The following is a 27504-nucleotide window of genomic DNA, read 5'->3' as shown; positions in this document are numbered from 1 at the left end:
TTCAGAAAGCAATAATGTGTAAATGAAATGAAACAAACCACAGTGGATTACTATGAAATGGGAATTTCACCTTCGGAATGAACGAAAGAAGATGCAATAGCTCATCACGAAGAGTAAACGGATCAGAATTAACAAACATTAACATGAATATACTATTCACATCGTATGATAGTCTTAACTGATTATTTTTCTTTCAGAATACGAGGCGACTGATGCAGGCTGTCAAACAGAACTACACATCTTAGTTTTAGTGATGAAATATGCTAGAAATAAGGAACTCTATACTACGAATAGTTGTATGAAGTAAATGGTAATATGAATAATGAAGTGTCTTTTTGCAGATGATAATGAATGATGATGAATAGTGATGAAGAATATGGTAATATGAATAATGAAGTTTTTCTTTGCAGGTGATGATAATAATGAAGCTATGGTGATATGAATAATGAAGTTTTTGTTTACAGGTGATGATAGTGATAAATATTATATGGCCACTAAACGCACCACTTAAGTTTTTCTTTGCAGGTGAGGATAATGATGAAGTTTATATATTTACTGTTAGTTAAGAAATGCTATGTAGTTATTTAAGTATTTGTTGCAGTTCGTTTTGACAGTATGTCTTATGTCGCAGGGTATAATGACTGAAGGTTTTGGAAAGGACAGCTAGAGCACATATATTGAGTACACATTTCATTACCTGTTAATTCGAAGTTCACTACTTTTCAGCATAATATGCGTTTCTTCTTTCAGCTTAATAATCAATTTTGTATTTTTTCTAGGAGAAGCTATTCATGAAATTAATGTGCTATGAGCAATTGGTCATTAAACCTGTTCTAGAACTTGCATTTTTTTTACCAATTTGTGTGTGTCATTCATGAATGTGATCACATATACTCGTTTCATAACCTTGCTACAGCTGACTCATGACGAATGACGTTACCTGTCCTCATTTGCAGCAATAAGTCAAAAGCAAATATTTTCATGCGCCAGCAATTAATTATCGATCCCAACGCGATGCATTGCTAGCACAAAAAAAAATATAGACCTTGAATAATAGTTGCAGTGTGTTACATTTTAAATATGTCTTATGTCACTGGAATGATCAGTTCTGAGTAATACTGAATGATGTTTTCTAATCACAGACCTGGAGTAATAGTTACAGTGTGTTACATTTTCAATATTTCCTATGTCACTTGAATGATGAGTGCTAAGTAATACTGAATGATGTTTTGTAATAATGCATAAATACTATGCCAATAATTTCTGTAAATAATATTTTTGTTATACTCTATAAATGCTATGCCACTAATTAACTCTCATTTTGAATAATAACTTCTGAATAATACTGAATAAGGTTTTATAAAAATATAAGAATACTTTGTAACTGGCCAATGAGTGCCAATAATTATTTTAAATATGTCGTATGTCACTTGAATGATAAATGTTTTGTACTATTCAATACTTGCTACATGTTTAGTAACTGGCCAATGAATGCCACTGTTTCTTATTTTAATTTTGTATTATGTCACCTACATGCTATTGTATATGAATACCAGTAGCTTGATGCTACACTCATTAGCTCCTGTTTTGAAGGATAACTTCTGATGGTTTGTAACTGGCCAAAGAGTGCTAATGATTACTATAACTAGATGAATTATGTAAATGGTATGCCATTAATTAACTCTTGCTTTGAATGATCACTTTTAAATGGTTTGTAACTGGCCAATGAGTGCCAATATTTACAGTCATCAGATGACTTATGAATTATATTCTGTAATACTCCATACCTAGTACAGAAATATTTAGTAACTAGGCAACGAGTGCCACCAATTACTCAAATCGGTTGATAGACTAGTGTAATTATCAATGATGACTAGCATAAGACTTAATGCCCATTTTCTGACCTAATTACCAGAAATTACTGCAATATACGTTTGTCCTGCCTATCCTTATGATCATGGAGCACTATATTTGGTTTCTGCACTAATTCTACGTTGGTGAAAGAGTGTGGTGTTGACACATCATGGTGTCCACTACCTTGAACAATGGAGATATTATGGTTCCACTGTTTGGTGTACCTGATGTACTACCAAAATGATAGCATTGAATATTTATACGACATTTCAGTGTCTTGGCTACACTGATTAATACTTCAGGGAAGAGAACTTCAGATTGTCTCACTTGGTGGTGTGCTTCTGTAGAAAGATATGGACTTTCAGTGCAGCTACGTGCAACCTACTGTGCTACAACCATGATGCAATCCTTCTCTTTCCTATCCTAGTTCTTGTAAAATGATAAAAAAAAATACTACAGTGCGTATGCACTTTATGTCATTTGTTAATATGTTTCGTTCTCATTGCGTATACATTTTGTGATTTCTTGATATGTTCTGTACTCAGTGCATGTGCACTATTTCATTTCATGTTCTGCCCTTTATATATATACTCTGACTGTAAACGTAGGTAATTAAGAAAAATTTGTTGCTCATGGCAAGTCCAATTGACTCACCATCGCCGCCAAATTTTTGCCCCGCCAGTGGAGGGTTATGTAAGAGGTCCGAGCAGATGTAATACAGATGTAATTTTATGTAAGAGGTCCGAGCAGATGTAATTTCGATGTATTGCTCATGCGCTGCCTGCGATATGCAAGGTATAAGGAAATCGCTGACCAGAGAGTAGTGTTGACTGTACGAACTGTGTAGCAGTAGCAGTAAGTTGTTGCCAGTGTGTGTGTGTGTGTCTGCTCTGGTGTATCGTGTTGGCTGGGCCGGTCGCGGTGCAGCGATGCCGGAGCCTGAGTTATTGTATAAGGTAAAAAAAAAAAGCAGCCTCGCTCATATCTAGTAATATTATGTAAACTCCCATGTATATCTTTTTAAATTGTCCTAATAATAACAAGCATTCATTTCAATTTAAAGAATTTATGCATGATCATTCCGATTGTTGCATAAGAAAAATCATTTGCTTCCTTTCATAAATAACAAATGTATAGGCCAGCACTGCACAGAGCTGTGCCGGAAAAGAGCTATTGTAAGAGCAGATAGTTGCCGACTTTATCGAGGTGAGAATTTTTGCTTTTTATTCAGAATGATCTTACAGGGCCATGACGCAGCACTGCTGTCGTCCAAATTTTACCAGGTTACTGAATTTATTTTTTATTACGAAGTTTAGGAATTTTTCTGTTTCGAGCTTATATTAAACGAGAAAAGTATTTTTTGGGTACATTAAATGGGAACCGGTTTTGTTGTGAGGTTACACGAAAAATAGAATCATTAACCAAATAATATTTAATTATATTTTGTGGGGAGGTTACAACGTGTGAGGAACACGAACATGTAAAAATTAGATTTTAATATGTAAACGGTGACTGTTGAACACACGAAATCCAACAGGCGTATTGTACAAGTCGTGACCGCCAACTGAACATTCTTAGTGGTCAAATTTTGTAGGGTTTTTGGTATCGGGTTCGGTTAACAACCAGAAGTTGGATAATACCAGTGAATGTGATCGCGTGTCAGTGTCTAAACCTAGATTAGCAAGGGCTTGGTGATTTTTTGTATGGAACAGGTGACAATATACTGTAGTTTTTACTCGCTAACTGCCTTTCAATTAATCGCTCAGCTAATGTGATACTAAAAAAACATTTGTTACACCCGATGGGCTCATGTAATGCTACTTGTTCTATGGCCGAGCGGTTCTAGGCGCTTCAGTCCGTATCTGCGCTGCTGCTATGGTCGCAGGTTCGAATCCTGCCTCGGGCATGGTTGTGTGTGATGTCCTTAGGTTAGTTAGGTTTAAGTAGTTCTAAGTCTAGGGGACTGATTACCTCAGATGTTAAGTCCCATAGTGCTCAGAGCCATTTGAACCATACTGATTCTACTACAGCTTTCCTAGAAGACGAGCATTATTCGTTTTTAACAGGAAAGGCGTGTGGGCGGGACTGCAGAAGAAACCATTGCAAGGTGAGTGGACATTATTTCTGTAGGACGAGCAAAGCTAATAGCGCTGTTGCAGGTTGCTGTGGGTTATTTCTATTTTCATATCATATCCATGCTTAAAAAGTGTGGCGAGTAGAACCGGCGATCTTAAGGCTTTTTCTGATGAAATAGATACTCGTCACCACTCTCTCCAAAATGGTGCAGGTTCTATTTTAGAGAAATGTCAGTGTGAAGTGTTCATTCATGTAGTTTGGCTTGAACTTCGCTACATGAAAACAAGTCTTCATTCACTGAAAACGGTCTTAAAACCCAGGCAACTCCTTGTCGATTCTCCAATTCAGGGAAATCGTTGCTGATAAAATATTTTACTGATAAGTGCTAACTTATTTCGTGTGCGAATGAGCATTTTACACTGTTGGTGTCTATCTTCACTATCAGTTCAGGAAACATCGAAATGTCTATCAGTCCTGCGTTGGTTAAACTCCAGTCTGTGAAGGAGGCTGGCGAAGTATCAGTTGTCAAAATATTCGCCATATTTCCTTGAAAGTCGATGTTAAGCGTATTTATTTATACGAAGAAATCAGTAAGCTATATCACTTTGAAAATACATTATCTGTTATCTTGACATGTCTTTTTGCTTTCCCGTCCTCGTCCTGTCCACAAACAAGGCAGTTTCTTGTCCAGGCTCTAGCACTGTGCAACATCTTGTCACGGGAGGGTCATCGTACTTCTGTATCAGACCAGAGCACGCCGAATTAGTCCCTAACTTCTTGGCACAACTGTTTGATAGCTCTTGTGATTGTTGCATTACTTCAGGTATGATTACAATCTTCACTATATGAGAGTACATTCAACAAATTGTGGCGATGGATAATGCAGTGGGGAAACGTGCATCTGGAGCAATTCCTTTCACCATTTTGTGGAATCCAGAGTCAACGCCCAACTTGGAACGTACACACACCTACCAATTTCGACCAATGCATATCACTTTTCTTAATAAAATTCTTCACTGACTAGAAAATGAGTTCACCGCTTTTAGTGGTGTCCAGTGATTGCGAGAACAAATATTCTTCCACGCCGTCACCTTTTATGATCGAACAGACAATCAGCTGGGAACAAGATGCAGCTTCTTAATTCATCTAACTGCAGTGCAAAGAAATCATCTTATCTCGTTGAGTACAGTGTCCGAAATATCCAGACTCATGTCTTCGATATTACTTCTGGTTGTGTTGTTAGAGAGAAATGTCTTGTTTCTCTCTTCCCTCTTAGGACTAGCTTGACCGCATCCAGCAAACTAGGCTTGATGAGACCGGTTCTTGGTTTCAGCGATTCAGTATGAAGCTTCAAAAATGGTTCAAATGGCTCTGAGCACTATGGGATTCAACTTCTGAGGTCATTAGTCCCCTAGAACGTAGAACTAGTTAAACCTAACTAACGTAAGGACAGCACACACATCCATGCCCGAGGCAGGATTCGAACCTGCGACGTAGCGGTCTCGCGGCTCCAGACTGCAGCGCCTAGAACCACACGGCCACTTCGGCTGGCATGAAGCTTCAAGGTCGGCTTCTGCTGACTTGTAAAAGTAGTAGTCTGAGGAATCCATCAGGAAGTTTTTAGTGCAACTTCTTTGCATATGAAGAATTCAATGTCTTATCCAGCAGAATCTACACAACTTCTTTCATAGTGGTTTGACATGTTTGATTACATACTCTCTGTTGTTAAGACTATAGTGCACAGAACATACCGGGGCTTTTCATTAGATTTATCAAGTATCATGTTAAAACCCCACTGCACAGACGCTTCTTGTATGATCTTTTTTCAAATAGCATGGCTCCTGAAAGAAAAAATTGTCTAAAGTTCGACTATTTAAGAGTTAGAAACACACATAACACATTTTAAAATAAAGTGTTGCGAAGATGTAGCGTTTTTAATCAAGAATGTATTGGAAATGATTCCAACTATATTGAATAGTTTGGGTTTTTGTTTATTTGCAATTGAATTAATATAATCAGTATTTTCCCTTATGTTTCATCTCAGTGTATTATGAAACACACACCTTCAGTAGCCTACAGTATATATATGTTTACGTGCGGTTCATGCCATTTATTTAATTACACATGGGCGTATCTCAGTTATCAGTATGGTGCTGCAATAATTCTGTTCATCGAAAGTTTGAAACATATCAGTATTATGCTATTACCTGGAAAAGTAAAGAGAATATCCGGTCAGGGTAGCATCACCGTATTTATGTCCGAGAAAGAGACAGACAGATGATAAAAGCGTACGCTGCAGTAGTCTCACGCCTATTACGCAAAGTAGTGACTCATTGTCGCAGAGCTGTGTCTTGGCAGCAACTCGAATGAGACCGCGACATTGTGTCTCGAGTCCGTGACACTGGATATTGCGGGACAGTATTTCGCAGGCGCATTGAAGCTTTCCTGGAGCTGGATCCTCTGACTCAATATTGCGGAGCATCGCCACTGCGAACATGTGTTGGCGAAAAGCGAGAAGTGAATATCACACTGCGTCGGCATGAAGAATACAACATGACAAGTCGCAGCATTCCATGTATTTCATGACCTGCTTTCTGCTCGCAGGCATGGTGATTCGGCAACTGTATTCGCGTTACGGCAGTGCGTTCTCATTCAGCATGAGGTAGAACCACAAAGAGATTTAACAACTTACACTGAGGTAACGGCAGTGCATTGGTGGAGCTGTCGTATGTACTAGGGTGACTCACGTGAAAAGGTTTCCAACGTGATTATGGCCGCACTACGAAAATTAACAAACGCGGAGGCAGGTGTATGGGACATAGCATTTCGGAAATCGCTTGGCATTTCAATATTCCGAGATCTACAGTGTCAAGAGTCAGTCGAGAATACCAAATTTCAGGCATTACCTCTCCCCATGGACGGCCTTCACGTAACGACAAAAAGCAGCAGCGTTTGCGTAGAAGTGTTAGTGCTTACAGACAAGCAACACTATGTGAAATAGCCGCAGATATCAATGTGGGACGTACGACGAACCTATCAGTTAAGACAGTGCGGCGAAATCTGTCCTTAATAGGCTATGCCAGTAGACGACAGATGCGAGTGCCGTTGCTAACGGTACGACATCGTCTGCAGCGCCTCTACTGGGCTCGTGACCATGTCGGTTGGACCCTAGACGACTGGAAAGCTGTGGTCTGCCAAGAAGTATCCCAATTTCAATTGGTAAGATTTGATGGCAGGGTCTGAATGTGGCTCGAACTGTAAAATGGACTTTTAATAATAATATTATGAATATTTATGTGTGTTTGGAGAGACAGATTGATTTTTTATTGAGATTTTTACTTTAAGTCGTAACTGGTACCTGAATTTTGGTTGCTGCCTCCTTGAATGATCAGCTTCTGCACCAGTTGTTGACGTATTGGAGGCAATTTGGAGGAAGTTATTGTTCTTTAAGGTTTAAAATACGACTCAGTTACTGGGCCATATTGCGGATAGCTTTGAGTCCAAGTTTTCGTAGCTTTTCGTACCTAAGGGACCACTGTTGTAAGTAAGATCAAACAGCAATCTGCTTTTCGTGAGAAAAGCAGACTGCTTGATACACAAACTTCCTTCAAACTACACGTCCTGCTACATCAAAATTGGTCAGTGGAGTTCAGCACCATACTATTGTACAAGAACATAAGCCAGTTACTGTAATTAAGAAATTATGAGAGGTTGTTACTTATTGAATGAAAACTATAGAGAATGCATTTCTTTTGCGGTGTTTTAGTGAACTTTATACACTTACAACTCTGTCAATTAATAGACGGCGACGACAATGAAGTTCACCTTTTCCAAAAACAAGATATTTATATTCTTCACTTCCAGAAAATTTGTATACATCAATGTTTGCCAACACTTACACATACTTCACTCTGTTTTATCAGTAGTATATCAATTTTGATTAAATGTAACAATACGTTCTGAGCGACGGCCTAGCAACACGTCCTCTTTCCACAAGATACAGATTAACAGTCTTTTTTTAAATAGAATCAGTTGTCTTTCTTTTTTAGAGTCCACACTCAAAGATTCTCTAATACTATCGTTGCGGGGATTGCGCGCTAAAGAGTTTCTTGCTGTCCAGCTGCGCTTCACTTCACTTCAAGTACTTTTAGAATCATATTTACATTTTCGGTATTTACATACATTACTGAGCTTCTCTCAGAATAAAATCAGGCACAAATTAGTTAAAGAAAGAAAAAAGCTGTGAGGCACATACAACATTACAGGACCCCACGACGCCTTGGACCAAAGTTGCCCACAAGGCACTGTGCTAGTTGGTGGCGGCTCCATATGATGTGGGCTGTGTTTACATGGAATGGACTGGACTGGACCGGGCCATCTGGTGCAACTGGAACGATAACTGACAGACCATGTTTCCAAACAACTATGGCATTTTTATGGATGACAATGCGCTACATCACCAGACCACAATTGTTTGCGGTTAGTTTGAAGAACATTCTGGCCAATTAGAGCGAATGCTTTGACCACCGAGATCGCCCCACATGAATCCCACCGAGCATATGAGCGAGATAATCGAGAGGTCTTCGTACATCCACATTTAAATTGGATAATGGTGGGACATCACTGGTATAATTTTTATTAAAAATGAAACTCCTCCAGCTGTACTTAAGATTTCATATTTATTTGGGTACTAGTTTCGACGTTGCGTCAACGCCATCATCAGGCCCGTACACTTTGATGTGGAGCACGTTTGGTCTCACCGCGGACTTCTAGTACTCAGCCACACACAATTGAGATCATCAAAGCGTACTGGCCTGAAGATGGCGTTTACGCAATGTCGAAATCTTAAGTACAGCTGGAGGAGTCATTTTTAATAAAAATCGGGAGATCACTTCGTGCACAAAATCTTACACCTGCAACATTTTCACAATTAACGGACAGCTATACAGGAAGCATTTGTCAGTATTTCTGCAGGGGCCTCTAACGACTTGTTGAATCCAAGCCATGTCGAGCTGTTGTATTACGCCGGGCAAAAGGAGGCTCGATATGGTATTAGGAGGTATCCTATGACTCGTCAGCTCAGTGTATAGATCTTTACAGAGAAAAGGGTGGTGAGATGGAATTGTGGGACGTTAAGGACAATAATCCTCACATAAAAATTTTTAAGACTAGCAGTGAGTCGTAAGTGTTGTGAGCTGCGAAATCGGTTAACCGAATAATACGCAAACTTCAAAGATGTAACCCCCTTGTTAAACTGTTAAAAGCTCAGTCAGCCTGTGTCGCAGTTTTGAAATGAGAGTATGATGGCCGCGTGGAAACTAAGCCACTGAATATGAAAAGTAATGTTAGTAAGGAATACACCCGACTGACTACACAAAATAAGAAGGCACGTATATTCGCGAGTGAGTAGTTCAAAATAAGAATTAATAATGTAAAGGAAATGGGTCCTAGGTACAGTTACGTTGGTACGCACTCAGATGTATGCGAACGTACGATCGGGATAGAGGCACGTACGTTCGAAGTACTATCATTCCCCGACGCCTGGCTAAAAACAATTGTTAAAATGCATTTATTCATGTAACAAAGAAAATTATCGGACTTCCTAATTAAATCAAAATAAAGGCTACAGGTTCTGAATGTGGCGGCAAATATGACCTACATATCGAAATGACACTGATGGCCACGAAGGGAAAGAGACGAACGCATTCACGTACCTCTATTGTTGAGCAGCGCCGTCTTGATCATCGCCTCCATCTAAATTGTCCATGTAATAGTAAAATAATAATAATCGTCCAGAGTTACAGGAGCTGCCATCCACGGTAACGTAAATGAGATAGTCTTTTCAGCAGTTGCTTTCATTATTTAGCCCAATTTCACGAGTAATTACACAGGACTCAGACAACGAAAGGTAACTTACTAAAACTAATAAACGAAGAGTATAAATCATCTTTTGTCAGTCAGTGTTAAAAACTTTTTAAAAGAATCTTTAGTATGAGAGTCGAATTATTATCTATACATTTATCAACAAGAAAAAAATTATCAAGTTCCATTATAAAGACAATCTTTGATGTACTTTTCATGCGCTGAATAGACTAACTTGTGAATGAGTCCAGTTGCTAGAAAGTTATTGTAAGAGTGTTTGTAGAATATTCCTGTTGTGAGTGTCAAGGTACAACAGATGTTCAGACTTTTCGAGCGACGTACAATAAAGATTTTCTAACTGTTCATTAACGGTAACAAGCAGTTCACTGAAAAACTCACTTCCATCGTATGTTCCACCATTTTTCAAAATGACGATACCCGCTGACGACGGGTTTTTCCCGTTTTGTTTTAAATGACGGTACAGGACAGTGAATACGGCATCTGCAGTCTTGATTCGCTCCAGCTGCGACCCTGCGCGCGTTCCAACTGGGACTAGTATGCGTCTCGGTGCAACCCCGTCCAAACGGATCTCGCGTGAAAACTCCGGTTCTTTTGATACATCGCCAATGGGCGAGACGGGTTCGGTGCGGCGAGCTCAGTGTGGACGCGGCTTAACGTATTGTTGTTTGTGGTAAAATCTTATGGGACCAAACTGCTCAGGTCATCGGTCCCTAAGCTTACACACTACTTAACCTAACTTAAACTTACGCCAAGGAACACACACACACACACACACACACACACACACACACACACACACACACACACACGAGGGAGGACTCGAACCTCCGAAAGGGGGAGCCGCGCGAACCGTGATAAGATGCCTTAGACTGCACGGGTACCCCGCGCGGCGCTTTAGGTATTCAGATATTCTTTGGACAGTTTGAAATTTTACGCAAGACAAACGAATCTCCAATGGCGAAAAAGAGATATAGCTCTTTTTCGGTCATAATATTTAGATATGATAGCGATATTTTATATTCAGCAATGTATAATTTTAAGTGGAGCAACAGGAAAGTATCAACAATGCTCATTAACTTTTCGAAAAAAGGAAACAAACATCAGCCTGGCAGTTTTGACACCTGAAAAGTGGAAGATGGACTGCAGAAGATTTTGAAAGTCTTGGAAATGGCTGTAGGATGCATTTCGAGGAGATACGACAACTTCAGACTGCCAGTTTCTGCTTCCCGCAGATTAGCAATCTGACTCCGCACTCACAATTCACTGAAAATTCTTCTTACATCGATCTGGGTACTTCGAAGTATCTTAATGAATACGGCCAGAACGAACACACACTCATAAAAGTAGACATGAGAGAAGGGAAACATTTTTACCCAATAGTTTCCCTGCAATCTTCTGAGAAAGGCTGCGTAGCAAGAAGTTAAATTATTTTCCGAAGAACTACATCAATGAGGGATGCAGTTTTGTTTCTTTTATATGAAGAATTTTTATCCAGAAGTGTAGCGCACGATTCAGCTTTGTGCTTTCTTTGAATAAAACTTAGATATGGACAAGGTTCGTTGCATGGCTGGGTGAAAAATTCTGCTCCAAAGCGTCCATGACAAATGCAGCAATGAGAGAGAACCGTGAATCAGGATACACGGCTAAATCAGGCATGCTCAGGAGGCGGCTTGGCGATCACGAGTGTCGTGATAATATGGGGCGGGCAGAGAGCGGTATGTGCCGCAGGAAGTGTGATGTCTTTCGAGGGCTGACGAAACAAATTTATTCGCAGCTTCGATCAGGAGCAAAGGCACGTGTCCGTTGACTTTCTTGGTGAGCGAATGAAAGAACAGTGAGCAAGCCGGTAGCTCGGCAGAGCCACACCAAGCAAGTGCCGGTTGCGGCTAGTTGGCATCGCCGACTGCACACGAATTTCAGATAATGTCATTAATACACTCGATCTGGCCTGCACCGTTTCGCGTCATGCTTTAATATTTGCCAATTTCAGAATTAGTTACCTATCTATAAATTATTACTCTAACGAGGTAGCGCTATTGATTTTAGAACAATTTATTACTGTTTTATCTCCCTAAAAATTTCATTTTATCTCTCTGGAGGTAATTACCCCAGGTTGGCAACCTCTGTCTTTGTGTGTTGACTAAGTTGTCCGATTGCCAAGTAACAAATTGCTATAGTCCGGTTCACGAACGACGGAGGTTCGCGCCGGTCGAGGCACGGACGTCGATTGCAGTGTTGCCAGTTAAAAGTGACGCATCAACATGCTTTGCGATGGGAGAGAGCGTATACCCTGCAAATTGTGTGTCGCTTCTTCATATAGAATTTATCGTTTGCCACCACCATCAGCGATGACAACACTCAACAAATGGAGTAAAATTCCACTAACGTTACGATCAAGTCTGATGCTCGAATTGGCTACGACATTCACAGCGGAGTGCTCAGAAGGTACTGAATGGCTGTTGATTGACTGAGAACTCGTCACACAGGTGCACAGAACAAGCCTTAGCTCGGTGTTCGAGACTCCAAGTATACTAGTTCAATCTTTCCGATTTCTACCGATTCAGGTTTAGAGACCCGATCGATCAATTTAAGAACAGAAAATTTTGAGCACTGTATATTGTGACTGCCTTGCAGAAGAGCCGTTTTAGGGTGGGCATGTCATTTTGATTGTTGTAAGTCATCGATGTGCAAGTCATAGGCAGAGCAAGTTAGGTTAGTATTAATGTTTGGTTTTCTTGTGGCACAATCTTTGCCTCTGGGCAGTCTGGTACATTTTTAGTTGAGGTGTGGTGGTATGGTGGTCGATGGACGTATTTAGTAGTGCTGTGTTGACTTGTGATTGTATGTGGTAGATGAAGATAGGTTTATTGTAAAGGACAGCAAGGATGATATGTATATATTGAAAGGCGAAAGTAATATAAATTTTGAATAACGGCATTTCTTTTAAAAAAAGGAGTTTAAGGTAAGACTGCAGAACCGCGAATCTAGTTTTTCGGAATGGTTGTCAGTTAACTTTGTTCACTGGCTGAGCCGAGAGAGAGAGACTGCCCCACTTCCCTAAGTCATACTCTGACATTAACTATTAAGCTGTTTGGCTTTTATAGAAATTCTCTTAACGTTGTACCCTTTTTAAACCATTGTTCGTTGTGTTAAGCATAGTATTGTTGAGGCGAATGTTGTGTGAATATCACTTGGTGTACTCTTTTTGAACACATACTTCATTCCAAAAATCATTGTCTTTGAATATCGTTTCATAGGAACAGTTACGCTCTCCATCCCACTATTTAAAGAAGGTTTATCATTACACATTACCACATAGTACGCAGCATGTTGTACGCAGCAATTTCAATATTAAAATTACCAAATATGCAGCACCCAGTCGCAAAATCATGTTTTATTTATTCACTTTTGCAAATCGATTTCAACTTATTAACAGCTTTTTTTTGGTTTTGGTTTTAGGGCGCAAAACTGCCATGGTCATTAGCGCCCGGTCCGTGACTTAGGAAACAGCAAAAAACGACAGTGGAAACCAGCAGCAATGGGAACGAAAGTCATAAAATTGGAGAAACTAAAAACAGAAGGAAGGCTTAAAAATCCACTACAGAAAGGGATTGGTTGTCCCCAAAAAAAGCTTCAAATGACTGACGTCATTTCGCTGGCACTAATAAACTCGAGAACGCGATCGGCTGAGCGCGTGTCATCTGCTAAAATCGACGATATATCAAGCGATAGCTGTAGACGGGCGCGTAACGGATTAAAAGAGGGGCACTCAATTAAAAGGTGTCTTACCGTCCACAGCTGAGAGCAGTGGGGACAGAGTGGGGGAGGATCGCCGCTTAAAAGATGTCGATGGCTAAAAAGACAGTGCCCTATCCGGAGTCAAAATTACCTCCTCCCGACGACGCGTTCGGGAGGAAGAGGTCCAAGCACAAGGAAGAGCTTTCACGTCCCGCAATTTATTATGGGGAAGTGTCGACCAATGCGCGTGCCATAAATGAACAACACGACGACATAAAACGCTCCGTAGATCGGCGAAGGGAATAGATTGGATAGCTGGCCGAAGAAGAGAGACTCCAGCCTTGGCTGCAATATCGGCCGCCTCATTTCCACAGATACCAACGTGTCCCGGGAGCCAGAGGAACGCCACCGAGACGCCCCCCAGGTGGAGCAAGCGCAGACAGTCCTGAATCCGGTGGACCAGAGGGTGCACAGGATTAAGAGCTTGGAGACTGAGGAGAGAGCTGAGAGAATCTGAGCAGATAACGTATTGTATCCGCTGATGGCGGCGGATGTAGTGGACAGCCTGGAGAACAGCGTAAAGCTCCGCAGTATAAACCGAACCCTGGTCGGGAAGCCGAAATTGATTTGGGGTGTCGCCAACAATATAGGCACTCCCTACACCTAACGATGTTTTCGAGCCGTCGGTGTGAATAAATGTGGCGTCCGTCATTTGTGCACATAGAGCAGCAAATGCCCGACGATAAACAAGTGAAGGGGTACCATCCTTGGGAAATCGACAAAGGTCACGGAGCAGGCAGATCCGGGGACGGAGCCAAGGTGGTGCTGTACCCCAAGTTGTCAAGAATGTTTTAGGAAAGCGGAAGGAAAGAGAATGGAGCAGTTGACGGAAGCGGACTCCCGGTGGTAGTAGGGAGGAGAGGCGGCCTGCATACCCTACATCAAAGGAGGCGTCGAAAAAAATGTCATGAGCTGGGTTAGCAGGCATGGAAGACAGATGGCTAGCATAACGACTCAGAAGGACTGCTCGCCGATTGGACAGCGGAGGTTCAGCAGTCTCAGCATAAAGGCTTTCCACAGGGCTGGTGTAAAAAGCTCCAGACACTAAACGTAATCCACGGTGGTGGATAGAGTCGAGACGCCGAAGAATAGACGGCCGAGCAGAGGAGTAGACTATGCTTCAATAGTCCAATTTCGAGCGCACTAAGGCGCGATAGAGGCGGGGAAGGACCACTCGGTCCGCTCCCCAGGAGGTACCATTCAGGACACGGAGGGTGTTGAGGGATCGCAGACAGCGAGTCGAAAGATAGGAAACGTGGGAGGACCAGCACAGTTTTCTGTCAAACATAAGACCCAAGAATTTAGTGACCTCTGAAAACGGAAGGTTGACAGGTCCTAGATGTAAGGAGGGTGGAAGAAACTCCTTTCGTCGCCAAAAATTTACACAAACGGTCTTACTGGGAGAAAAACGGAAGCCGGTTTTGATGCTCCAAGAGTGGAGGCGATCGAGACATCCTTGAAGACGTCGTTCAAGAAGGCTGGTCCGTTGAGAGCTGTAGTAGATCGCAAAATCGTCCACAAAGAGGGAGCCCGAGACATCAGGAAGGAGACAATCCATAATTGGATTTATGGCAATGGCAAACAGTACAACACTCAGCACGGAGCCCTGGGGTACCCCGTTTTCTTGGGAGAAAGTACGGGAGAGAGTAGTGTTCACCCGCACCCTAAATGTGCGCTCTGCCATGAATTCGCGAAGGAAAAGGGGCAGCCGGCCTCGAAAGCCCCAAGAGAACAGTGTGTGGAGGATGCCTGTCCTGCAACAGGTATCGTACGCTCTCTCCAGATCAAAAAATATTGCTACTGTTTGGCGTTTCCGGAGAAAATTGTTCATGATATAAGTGGAGAGAGCAACAAGATGGTCAACTGCAGAACGATGCTTTCGGATTCCGCATTGGGCAGGTGTTAAAAGACTGCGGGATTCCAGCCACCACGCTAAACGGTAATTCACCATACGCTCCAAAACCTTACAGACACTACTCTTGAGAGAAATGGGGCGATAGCTAGAGGGGAGATGTTTGTCCTTTCCAGGTTTCGGAACGGGAACGACGATAGCTTCCCGCCATCGTCTGGGAAAAGTACTGTCCGTCCAAATTCCATTATAAAGGCGAAGGAGGTAACGCAGACTATGGGTTGATAAATGCAGCAACATTTGGACGTGGATACCATCCGGTCCTGGGGCGGAGGAGCGAGAAGAGAGTGCATGTTGGAGTTCCCGCATGGAGAAAACAGTATTGTAGCTTTCGCGATTTTGAGAGGAGAAAGCAAGATATCGCACTTCCGCTGCACGTTTCTTCGGGAGAAATGCTGGCGGGTAATTTGAAGAGCTCGAAATCTCAGCAAAGTGCTGACCCAATGAGTTAGAAATTGCGACGGGGTCCACTAATGTTTCATGCGCGACAGTGAGCCCAGAGACCGGGGAGAAACTAGGCGCGCCTGAGAACCGTCGGAGCCGACTCCAAACTTCCGAGGAGGGAGTGAAGGTGTTAAATGAGCTAATAAAGAATTTCCAGCTTGCCTTCTTGCTATCGCGGATGACGCGACGGCATCGCGCACGGAACTGCTTATAGCGGATACAGTTGGCCAAAGTAGGATGGTGGCGGAAAATGCGAAGAGCACGTCGCCGCTCACGTATTGCGTCAGGGCATGCCTCGTTCCACCAAGGAGCTGGGGGGCGCCGGGGCAATTCGGAGGTGCGTTGTATTGAACGTTCCGCAGCTGTAAGAATAACGTCGGTAATGTGTGACCTCATCGTCGACGCTGGGAAAGCGACGGTCAGCGAATGTCGCCAGAGACGAAAAAAATGTCCAATCGGCTTGGGCAAACTTCCAGCATCGCGGGCGCATATATGGCAGTTGAGGCTGCAGTCTAAGGACGCATGGAAAATGGTCACTGGAGTGTGTATCAAGGGCGAACCATTCGAAGCGCCGAGCTAGCGGAACAGTACCGACCGCAAGGTCTAAATGAGATAAATTTGTCGTGGAAGCAGACAAAAATGTGGGGACCCCAGTGTTGAGGCAAACTAGAACCGCTTGGTGGATAGTGAGCCACGTGGACAAGGATGTGGAGATCTCCAAAGCGGGTGGTGGGCATTGAAGTCCCCAACCAGCAAATAGGGGGGTGGAAGCTGACCAAGAAGATGAAGGAGATCAGCTCGTGCCATTGGTGTGGACGATGGAATGTATACAGTACAAAGAGAGAACGTGTATCCGGAAAGGGAAAGACGGACGGCGACAGCTTGGAAGGAAGTGTTTAAATGGATTGGGTGATAATGGAGAGTTTCATGGAGAAGAATCATGAGTCCTCCATGTGCTGGAGTGCCTTCAACAGAGAGGAGATCATATCGGACGGACTGAAAATGAGGGAGAACAAAGCGGTCATGGGGACGCAGCTTTGTTTCCTGAAGACAGAAGATGACCGGCGAGTAGGATCGCAAGAGGATCGACAATTCATCCCGATTGGCTCGAATACCACGGATATTGCAGTGGATAATGGACATAGGGTGAACAGAAAATGGAGGAATGTGACCAAGGTCGCTGTCAACTCAACGACTGCTCAGAGCTTGCGACCGACAGCATGGAATGGCATTCAGTCGAAAGCAGAAGATCCTGATCCATAGGTTGATCAGGAGCAGCTCCTGCCACCAGCGATCGGCTGGTTGATCGGCCGCCAGCAGTGCGCCTCGGCGACACAGAAGACAGCCGAGGACGATTTCCGCCAGGTGGTGCTGTAGATGGGACACGCCTTGGCGGAGGAGGAGAGGAACTGGGTTTCTTTGTAGCCTTCTTGGAAGTATGATGTTTAGATGAAGGAGGAACCGATGGTTGGGAAGTTGCGGTACGTAAAAACTCTTCAGGAGTATGCTCTTTTTTCGAAGTCTTGGTGTCTGACTTTTGGGCTCGAGATTTAGCAGAACCCGACGAAGGGTGAGCCATAGAGTGGGCAGGCGAAAGTGGTGAGGTTGAACGGGCGATCTTTGCGCTGGCCGATCTGACGACTGTGGTACTAGAGGTGAGGTCGCAAGTCTGCGTGGCTGCCTCATTTGTTGGCCGAGGAGAAGCAAGGGCAGTGCTGTATTTTCCTGTCTGAGGCACGGTAGGCTGTCGACTGGCGAATAATTTTCGAGCAGCAAAGGTCGACACCTTTTCCTTCACCCTAATTTCCTGGATGAGCTTTTCGTCCTTAAAAACGGGGCAATCTCGAGAGGAAGCAGCGTGGTCACCCATACAGTTGATGCAGCGAGGGGATCTAGGTGGACAAGCACCCTCATGGGCATCCTTGCCACATGTAACACATTTGGCCGGATTGGAACAGGACTGGCTGGTGTGATTGAACTGCTGACACCGATAGCAACGCGTAGGGTTTGGGATGTAAGGGCGAACGAAAATTATCTGATAGCTTGCTTTGATTTTCGATGGGAGTTGAACTTTGTCAAATGTCAAGAAGATAGCGCGGGTTGGAATGATGTTCGTGTCAACCCTTTTCATAACCCTATGAACAGCCGTTACGCCCTGGTCAGACAGGTAGTGCTGAATTTCTTCGTCAGACAATCCATCGAGGGAGCGTGTATATACGACTCCACGCGAGGAATTTAAAGTACGGTGCGGTTCCACCCGGACAGGGAAGGTGTGTAGTAGTGAGGTACGCAGCAATTTTTGTGCCTGGAGGGCACCGACTGTTTCTAGCAACAGGGTGCCATTCCGTAATCGGGAACAAGACTTTACAGGACCTGCAATTGCGTCGACACCTTTCTGAATAATGAAAGGGTTGACCGTGGAGAAGTCGTGACCTTCGTCAGACCGAGAAACAACAAGGAACTGTGGCAACGATGGAAGAACTGTCTGTGGCTGAGACTCAGTGAACTTACGCTTGTGAGCAGACATAGTGGAAGGTGAGGAAACCATTGCGGAAGAATCCCCCATGATTACCGGCGTCTCCGATGGCGCGCTCCTCCCTTGTGGGGGCCCTCTCTGAGGGCACTCCCGCCCTAGGTGATTGTTCACACCTCAGGTCACACCTCCCGACAAACGGACGGAGGGACCAATCGGCACTTTCGGAAGGTATCAGATCGGGTAATCACCCTTCCCTGGGCCTGGCCATTACCAGGGGGTACGTACGTGTCCTACCTGTCTACCCGGGGCGGGGAATTACGCGTTACCCCGTCACCGGCTACGCATGGAAGTGCGTGGGTCGGCCTTCAGACACGCACAGGGAGGAAAAAAGAGAAAGGGAAAGGAAAGAAGAGGGGTCTCAAACGCCGCAGCAGAGAAAAGTGCAAAGAGAAGAGGGAAGGAAAAGAGAAGGACAGAGGAAGGACGAAGACTTGCAAGTATAGAAAGCAAGGAATTTGTAACAGTTTCGAGCGTCCGTCTCCGGACGTAGGCACAAACCATACTCCCAGAGGGGGAGAAGGGGAAGGAAAGAGCCAGAGGTGAGGGGGGGGGGGCGAAGATGGGGGACAGGGAAGGATGCGGAAAGGGAGGGCCACATTAGCTCGGGGTCCCGTGCTCGCTACGCACATATTGACAAAAGAGTTGTGGACCCCCTGGGGGGGGTTATTAACAGCTATCGTCGGTGCTACAAATACAAGAATAAAAATAATAACAGTGGCCAAATGAATAAATGTACATAAAGAAAAGTAAACCAATTAAATGTATATAGATGCATTAAACCATTTAAAAAATGGTTCAAATGACTGAGCACTATGGAATTTAACTGCTGAGGTCATCAGTCCCCTAGACTTAGGACTACTTAAACCTAACTAACCTAAGGACATCACACACATCCATGCCCAAGGCAGGATTCGAATCTGCGACAGTAGCGGTCACGCGGTTCCAGTCTGTAGCGCTTAGAACCTCTCTGCCACTCCGGCCGGCTAAACCATTTAAAATGAACATACAAATTTACCTTTCAACCAATATGTGCCCTGAGTAGTAATACTGTCTGAAGCAGAGGTCAATCAAAGTGATACATAAAGAATTGACTATGACAACGAGAAACCATAAGGGGGCGCTTCAAAGCAAACCCGCCTTCTATGCGAAAAGATACAGCTAAGATAAAAATGAGAAGAAGAAAGAGGTATAACATACAAAGTGAAGTAAAATACAATGATATAATACTAAAATATTTACATGAAATGGATATATTGACAAAATGTTGTCAACCACGTAGTACAGTCATATATGCCATTACATTTCATGTAAATATTTTAGTATTATATCATATTTATCTCACTTTGTATGTTATAGTTCTTTCTTCTTATTTTTATTTTAGCTGCATGTTTTCGCATAGAGAGCGGGTTTGCTTTGCAGCGCCCACTTATGATTTCTCGTTGTCATACGAGGTGTGGCTAGAAAAACACCGGACTAGTACTGGTGAAACAATAAAACTAATGCAATAAGGCTGAAAGTCGCGTGGCCTGTCACGTGACTCGCTCCGCCTACTGCTCGAGTTTCATCTGCCTCCTGCACTCAGTCTGCCTGTGGCGTCTGTTTTAAGTAGTTGACGTTTTGTCTGTGCGTCGGAAAATGTTGAGTGTACAGAAAGAACAGCGTGTTAACATCAAATTTTGTTTCAAACTAGGAAAATCTGCAAGTGAAACGTTTGTAATGTTACAACAAGTGTACGGCGATGATTGTTTATCGCGAACACAAGTGTTTGAGTGGTTTACACGATTTAAAGATGGCCGCGAAGACACCAGTGATGACACTCGCACTGGCAGACTATTGTCAGCAAAAACTGATGCAAACATTGAAAAAATCGGTAAACTTGTTCGACAAGATCGCCGTTTAACAATCAGAGCAGCGTCTGAGTTAACAGGAGTTGACAAGGAAAGTGTTAGGCAGATTCTTCATGAAAGTTTCATCATGAACAAAGTGTGTTCAAAAATGGTTCCAAAGTGTCTCACAATTGAACAGAAGGAACGCCGAAGAATGATTTGTTCTGACATCCTGGAAAACATTGAAAGTGATCCCACCTTCTTACAAAATTGATGCATTGGAAAACTCCTGGTTCTCCACGACAAAAAAAAAAAAGCACGAATGTCAAAATCGAAATTCAAGGCAATGATGATTGTTTTTTTTTGACATCAAAAGGATTGTGCACATTGATTGGGTACCAGAGGGACAAACAGTGAATCAGCATTACTACATTAGCGTCCTGGCTACCCTACGTGAGCGAGTACGGAGAAAACGGAACGATTTGTGGAGAAAAAAAGTCATGGATCCTTCACCAAGACAATGCCCCAGCTCACAGTGCGTTGTCAGTGAAGACGTTTTTGGCAAAACACAACATTCCCATCTTGGATCATCCACCCTACTCACCTGATTTGGCCCCCTGTGACTTTTTCTTTTCCCTAAAGTCAAGTCAGCTTTGAAAGGAACTAGATTTGAGACTGTTTAAGCAGTAAAAGAAAAAGCGACGGAAGTAATGTATGGACTTACCGAAAATGATCTGCAGCATTGCTATGAACAGTGGAAAATTCGTATGGAGCGGTGTAGAGACCGAGGAGGAGAGTACATTGAAGGAGATAACATGAAATTGTAAATAATTGTAAATAAATGTTTTTTCCAGCATCAGTTCGGTTTTTTTCTAGCCGCACCTCGTAGTCAATTCTCTATGTATCACTGTTTGATCTCTGCTTCAGACAGTATTACTTCTGAGAGCACATATTGGTGGAAAGGTAAATTTGTATGTTTATTTTAAATGGTGTAATGCGTCTATATACATTTAATTGGTTTACGTTGCTTTATCTACATCCATACTCCGCAAGCCACCTGACGGTGTGTGGCGGAGGGTAAGTACATTTATTCATTTGATCACTTATTAATTATTTTTTACGGTCGCTGCACGACTTGGGAACCATATGGGGCCCACTATTCATAAAGTTCAATATTGTTTGGAAATTTTATTTAAAAATAGAAATCTAGCTTAGCCACTGCCTGCTTGCTGCTGTTGTGCTTCTGAGAAATTTGAATCAATGTTGTCAAGAAGCGAGGTAACTGAAATTTTGATTAAATCCTGATAACTGTTTTACTTCAACTGCACATTTAATATAAAGATAAGTCGTATTCAGACCAGTTACAGTTCTAATGGCTCTAAGCACTATGGGACTTAACATCTGAGGTCATCAGTCCCCTAGACTTAAACCCAACTAACCTAAGGACATCACACACATCCATGCCCGAGGCAGGATTCGAACCTGCGACCGCATCAGCCGCGTGATTTCGGACTGAAGCGCCTAGAACAGCTCGGCCACAGCGAGTTACGGTTCAATCCAAATTAAGTTCTGCTTAGTCGAAGGTTAGCATACGAATTTAAGTTTAATGACAGTTTGTAAGTATATAGTTTTGATAATATATAGACCTCTTATAGAGTTGGAGGAAAAGTAGGGCTAAATTTCATATAGAATTCACATAGTTTAACTTACTTCTTCACCACAGCTGAGTTCCTGTCAACATTCTCAATTAGACCTCTACGAAAAGTGTGTGGTTAATAGTACGTAGTAAGGTATGTCTTAACAGAGGATGAAAGCGTCACGTTCTTGAAGGGCAAAGCGTGATTGTTGTTCTCTGACACTCCCCGAAGTCCACTAACTCGTCAAGTAGGCTACCAACACACACAGACGTATGCATCGGCAATAGGTGAGACTGATTGCCCCCACTGAGCAAGTGGCGCTGCCGCCGATACTCACCGCTTGTCGAGACATCGCCACGGCTTGGTGAGCGGCGCTTCACTGTTCAGCGGAGACTGCTGCTCTTGGAGGTCGTCGTCTCTGACTGCCATCTCTGTGTGGCTGCAACACGAAGAGGCAAAGGCGGGTTAAATGTTTGTCATCGGTGTCATTAGCCACAGAGTACTCGTTAAGTTTAAGTTGGTGACAAGTGGAAAGTCAGTTATCCGAAGTATCAAGGCATTCGATAAAATGAATAAAGGAAATACAGAACAGCGATCTTTACGCAAGAAGGGTAGAAGCAAAAGTGGGGAGTCACTCAACAGAACTGTTGCACGCTGTAATGGGACACCCTCCTCCAACATCACATTTCTTTATAGAAGTAGACGATACCAAAAAGTATTTTGAATCTTGTATCGGTGAAAATTATCTTAGCTGTTTAATTAAAGAATTTAATTTAATTTTGTATACAATGTATTATGTATCAGGCTAATCGGTTGTTGTTTTTTTTTTTGCAATCGGTACAGCTAAAATAACTTTTCCTTTAAAATGTTTCAAGTAACAAAATATTTTTCATATTTAAAATTCATATTGAAACTTCCTGGCAGATGAAAACTGTGTGCCGGACCGAGACTCGAACTCGGTCCCTTTGCCTTTCACGGGCAAATGCTCTACCACTTGGTTAGCTCAGTTGGTAGAGCACATGCCGGCGAAAGGCAAAGGTCCCGAGTTCGAGTCTCCGTGTGGTACACAGTTTTAATCTGCCAGGAAGTTTCATATCAGAGTGAAAATCTCATTCTGGAAAATTCATATTATTAATTGCAAAACCTAACGCTGATAATTTTATTTCTGAATTCATTTACAAAATAATGATAACTTGCTGAAGATGATTCTTTTGTCAAGAAAGTTTGCAAACTCTCGTCTTTTGCAAACTCTCGTCTTTTGCAAACTCTCGTCTTTTGCAAACTCTCGTCTTTTGCAAACTCTCGTCTTTTGCAAACTCTCGTCTTTTGCAAACTCTCGTCTTTTGCAAACTCTCGTCTTTTGCAAACTCTCGTCTTTTGCAAACTCTCGTCTTTTGCAAACTCTCGTCTTTTGCAAACTCTCGTCTTTTGCAAACTCTCGTCTTTTGCAAACTCTCGTCTTTTGCAAACTCTCGTCTTTTGCAAACTCTCGTCTTTTGCAAACTCTCGTCTTTTGCAAACTCTCGTCTTTTGCAAACTCTCGTCTTTTGCAAACTCTCGTCTTTTGCAAACTCTCGTCTTTTGCAAACTCTCGTCTTTTGCAAACTCTCGTCTTTTGCAAACTCTCGTCTTTTGCAAACTCTCGTCTTTTGCAAACTCTCGTCTTTTGCAAACTCTCGTCTTTTGCAAACTCTCGTCTTTTGCAAACTCTCGTCTTTTGCAAACTCTCGTCTTTTGCAAACTCTCGTCTTTTGCAAACTCTCGTCTTTTGCAAACTCTCGTCTTTTGCAAACTCTCGTCTTTTGCAAACTCTCGTCTTTTGCAAACTCTCGTCTTTTGCAAACTCTCGTCTTTTGCAAACTCTCGTCTTTTGCAAACTCTCGTCTTTTGCAAACTCTCGTCTTTTGCAAACTCTCGTCTTTTGCAAACTCTCGTCTTTTGCAAACTCTCGTCTTTTGCAAACTCTCGTCTTTTGCAAACTCTCGTCTTTTGCAAACTCTCGTCTTTTGCAAACTCTCGTCTTTTGCAAACTCTCGTCTTTTGCAAACTCTCGTCTTTTGCAAACTCTCGTCTTTTGCAAACTCTCGTCTTTTGCAAACTCTCGTCTTTTGCAAACTCTCGTCTTTTGCAAACTCTCGTCTTTTGCAAACTCTCGTCTTTTGCAAACTCTCGTCTTTTGCAAACTCTCGTCTTTTGCAAACTCTCGTCTTTTGCAAACTCTCGTCTTTTGCAAACTCTCGTCTTTTGCAAACTCTCGTCTTTTGCAAACTCTCGTCTTTTGCAAACTCTCGTCTTTTGCAAACTCTCGTCTTTTGCAAACTCTCGTCTTTTGCAAACTCTCGTCTTTTGCAAACTCTCGTCTTTTGCAAACTCTCGTCTTTTGCAAACTCTCGTCTTTTGCAAACTCTCGTCTTTTGCAAACTCTCGTCTTTTGCAAACTCTCGTCTTTTGCAAACTCTCGTCTTTTGCAAACTCTCGTCTTTTGCAAACTCTCGTCTTTTGCAAACTCTCGTCTTTTGCAAACTCTCGTCTTTTGCAAACTCTCGTCTTTTGCAAACTCTCGTCTTTTGCAAACTCTCGTCTTTTGCAAACTCTCGTCTTTTGCAAACTCTCGTCTTTTGCAAACTCTCGTCTTTTGCAAACTCTCGTCTTTTGCAAACTCTCGTCTTTTGCAAACTCTCGTCTTTTGCAAACTCTCGTCTTTTGCAAACTCTCGTCTTTTGCAAACTCTCGTCTTTTGCAAACTCTCGTCTTTTGCAAACTCTCGTCTTTTGCAAACTCTCGTCTTTTGCAAACTCTCGTCTTTTGCAAACTCTCGTCTTTTGCAAACTCTCGTCTTTTGCAAACTCTCGTCTTTTGCAAACTCTCGTCTTTTGCAAACTCTTTGGGATATTGGGAGTAACGCAGAATGTAAGTAGTAGTGCGCATGCTTCCGATGGAAACTCGCATATTTTTCAATTTTGTCAATAACAATATGATTATAGGTTTTCTGTAAATGAGGATTGTGAAGTCAGTGTGCTATAGAAGAATGGGATAAAATAAAAGAAAGTTACAGCAACAAAGAATTTATCAAATATTCTGTTCAACAGGAACCCAAAAATCAAACTTTCAGCCTCAAGAACGTACCCCTAGATGCGAGAACTGCAGCCAACAACAAGAGAAAATGAAGGTAAGTGCGAAGTTTCTCTTTTGTATATCTAACGCCTCTAATCTTTCAAAACTTTTGCAGAAACAAAGATAGTTAATAGTGATATGTGGGAGGGTGAGATTACAAAGCCAAACTTTTACAGGGCAGTAAAAAAAGATAAATTTTTCAAAATCCCAGAGCAAAATTATCCCGCTACATTATGGCAATGTCGACACGAGACGGCCACAGTGAAGACATTTCGCCACCGAGGTTGGATAAGTGTAAAACACAACATCGGCGTTTCTCGCGAGCCAGGCAGCAGATTTCAGCAGAATTTAGTGGGTCAGAGCAGCCGAATAAGGTTCGACACCTTCGTTATGGACGACAGAAAGGCTATGGCGAATGCAAAAAACAGTACCAAGAGGTTGTAAAAACCAATCCTATGCTATAACAAGCTCGTTAAGCAAGCATGGTAGAAAGAAATCCGCTGATACCTTCGTAATAGGAAGCCCTAAGTGGTCATGACGAATGACATCGGGTGAACATTAGTCGCTACCTTGCTCCATAAAATACCCCAGCAGTTCAGGTCGTAAGGCAGTCGGTCAAACGAATCGGTGGCGTCCATGACAGCCACACTTGATTTCCCTATTGCAGTGAAGTGACATCTGGCAAGTCTATTGCAGATTCACTGCATACTACGGACAACACCCGATACTGGGAGAGACGGCTATCTTGCCATTATCACCAGTCGCAAAGTTCAGCACCAAAGTCTGCCGCAGATGGGATGATGATGATGGGTTTGTGGGGCGCTCAACTGCACGGTTATCAGCGCCCGTGCAAATTCCCAACCTCTGCTCAGTCCAAGCTCGCCACTTTCATGAATGATGATGAAATGATGAGGACAACACAAACACCCAGTCATTTCTCCTGAGATTCTGGCGGACTGAATAGGGCCTACCTGAGACGGCAGGCCAATATCGTCGAACTTTCCGGCTACACGGCAACCATCATCGCGGTACGACAGATGAAGGGTGGTGAGCGGGGAGGGGGGCAGGCAATCTCCCAAGTCTGTGTGTGCAAGTTTAGTACACGCGCCGCCGTCAGTGTCACAGCGTCACAATACAGCCGTTGCCATGCGCCATTGATCTTAACAGGTGGTACTGTCTGGAGAATACGGCGGGTCGGTAGGACATCCAAATTTTAACGTCTCCAAGTACGTTTTGACCTCTTTTACAACGTGGGGTCGAGCGTTGCCAACCACCGCAGGCGGCGAACCGCCAGTGCAGCAGCCGTCTGGAACGAATGTGACCTGCCTTGAGCGGGCTGAAGGCCGCTTACGAACGCGATTCCTCAGCAGGCATTGACAGACGATGCCAACCACGAGTCAAGACGCTACCTACCGGGTGATCAAAAAGTCAGTATAAATTTGAAAACTGAATACATCATGAAATAATGTAGATAGAGAGGTACAAGTTGGCACACATGCTTGGAATGACCTGGGGTTTTATTAGAACTAAAAAAAAATACAAAAGTTCAAAAATGTCCGACAGATGGCGCTTCATCTGATCAAAATAGCAATAATTAGTGTAACAAAGCAAGACAAAACAAAGATGGTGTTCTTTACAGGAAATGCTCAATATGTCCATGATTCCTCAACAATCGCTGTAGTCGAGGGATAATGTTGTGAACAGCACTGTAAAGCATGTCCGGAGTTATGGTGAGGCATTGGCGTCGGATGTTGTCTTTCAGCATCCCTAGAGATGTCTGTCGGTCACGATACACTTGCGACTTCAGGTAACCCCAAAGCCAATAATCGCACGGACTGAGGTCTGGGGACCTGGGAGGCCAAGCATGACGAAAGTGGCGGCTGAGCACACGATCTCACCACCAAACGACGCGCGCAAGAGATCTTTCGCGCGTCTAGCAATACTTTTTTTGGTTCTAATAAAACCCCATGTCATTCCAAGCATGTGTGTCAATTTTTACCCCTCTATCTACATTATTACGTGGTTTATTAAGTTTTCAAATTTATGCTGACTTTTTGATCACCCGTTATATTTTTACAGAGCTAAATAACTAATTCCGAATCATATTTCTCTGCGCCTACGGTCGACCACGGGTCACTACCATCCTTCCGAAGAAAAATGCAAGGAGCGAACAGAGTGTGCTTTCTGACACGGGACCGACACTACTTACGTCCTCCCAATAGTCGCCTCTTGCACAACGCTGTAGAAACTAGAGCAGAAACAATAACTGCGTTACTTGATGTATGTCAGATTAAAAAATGCGCCGAGCATTTGAATTTCAAATAGGTCGTATTCACATCGACAGAGGAACGATTAGAATCTGCAACTTTTTCCTCAGTGGGATTATTTTGTGATTTAGGTAGGGATTTTGGTGTTTAATATCCCATT

The 27504-nt window shown here is 43.0% G+C and overlaps 1 protein-coding gene across 1 annotated transcript in view; it reads right to left on the bottom strand.

Moving 5' to 3' along the window:
- Positions 1-27504, bottom strand: part of LOC124781209 (scoloptoxin SSD14) — a 534282-nt gene that overhangs the window by 255107 nt on the left and 251671 nt on the right. The window contains exon 2 of the mRNA XM_047253842.1: positions 22301-22402. Within this exon, the coding sequence (XP_047109798.1) occupies positions 22301-22392 (92 nt within the window). The 5' untranslated portion in view covers positions 22393-22402. The remainder of the gene's footprint in view (positions 1-22300; positions 22403-27504) is intronic.

Source organism: Schistocerca piceifrons, chromosome 1, assembly GCF_021461385.2.
Source record: "Schistocerca piceifrons isolate TAMUIC-IGC-003096 chromosome 1, iqSchPice1.1, whole genome shotgun sequence".
Taxonomy (NCBI): domain Eukaryota; kingdom Metazoa; phylum Arthropoda; class Insecta; order Orthoptera; family Acrididae; genus Schistocerca; species Schistocerca piceifrons.
The sequence above is the reverse complement of the archived record's forward strand: the minus strand, read 5'-3'. Positions and strand labels throughout refer to the sequence as shown.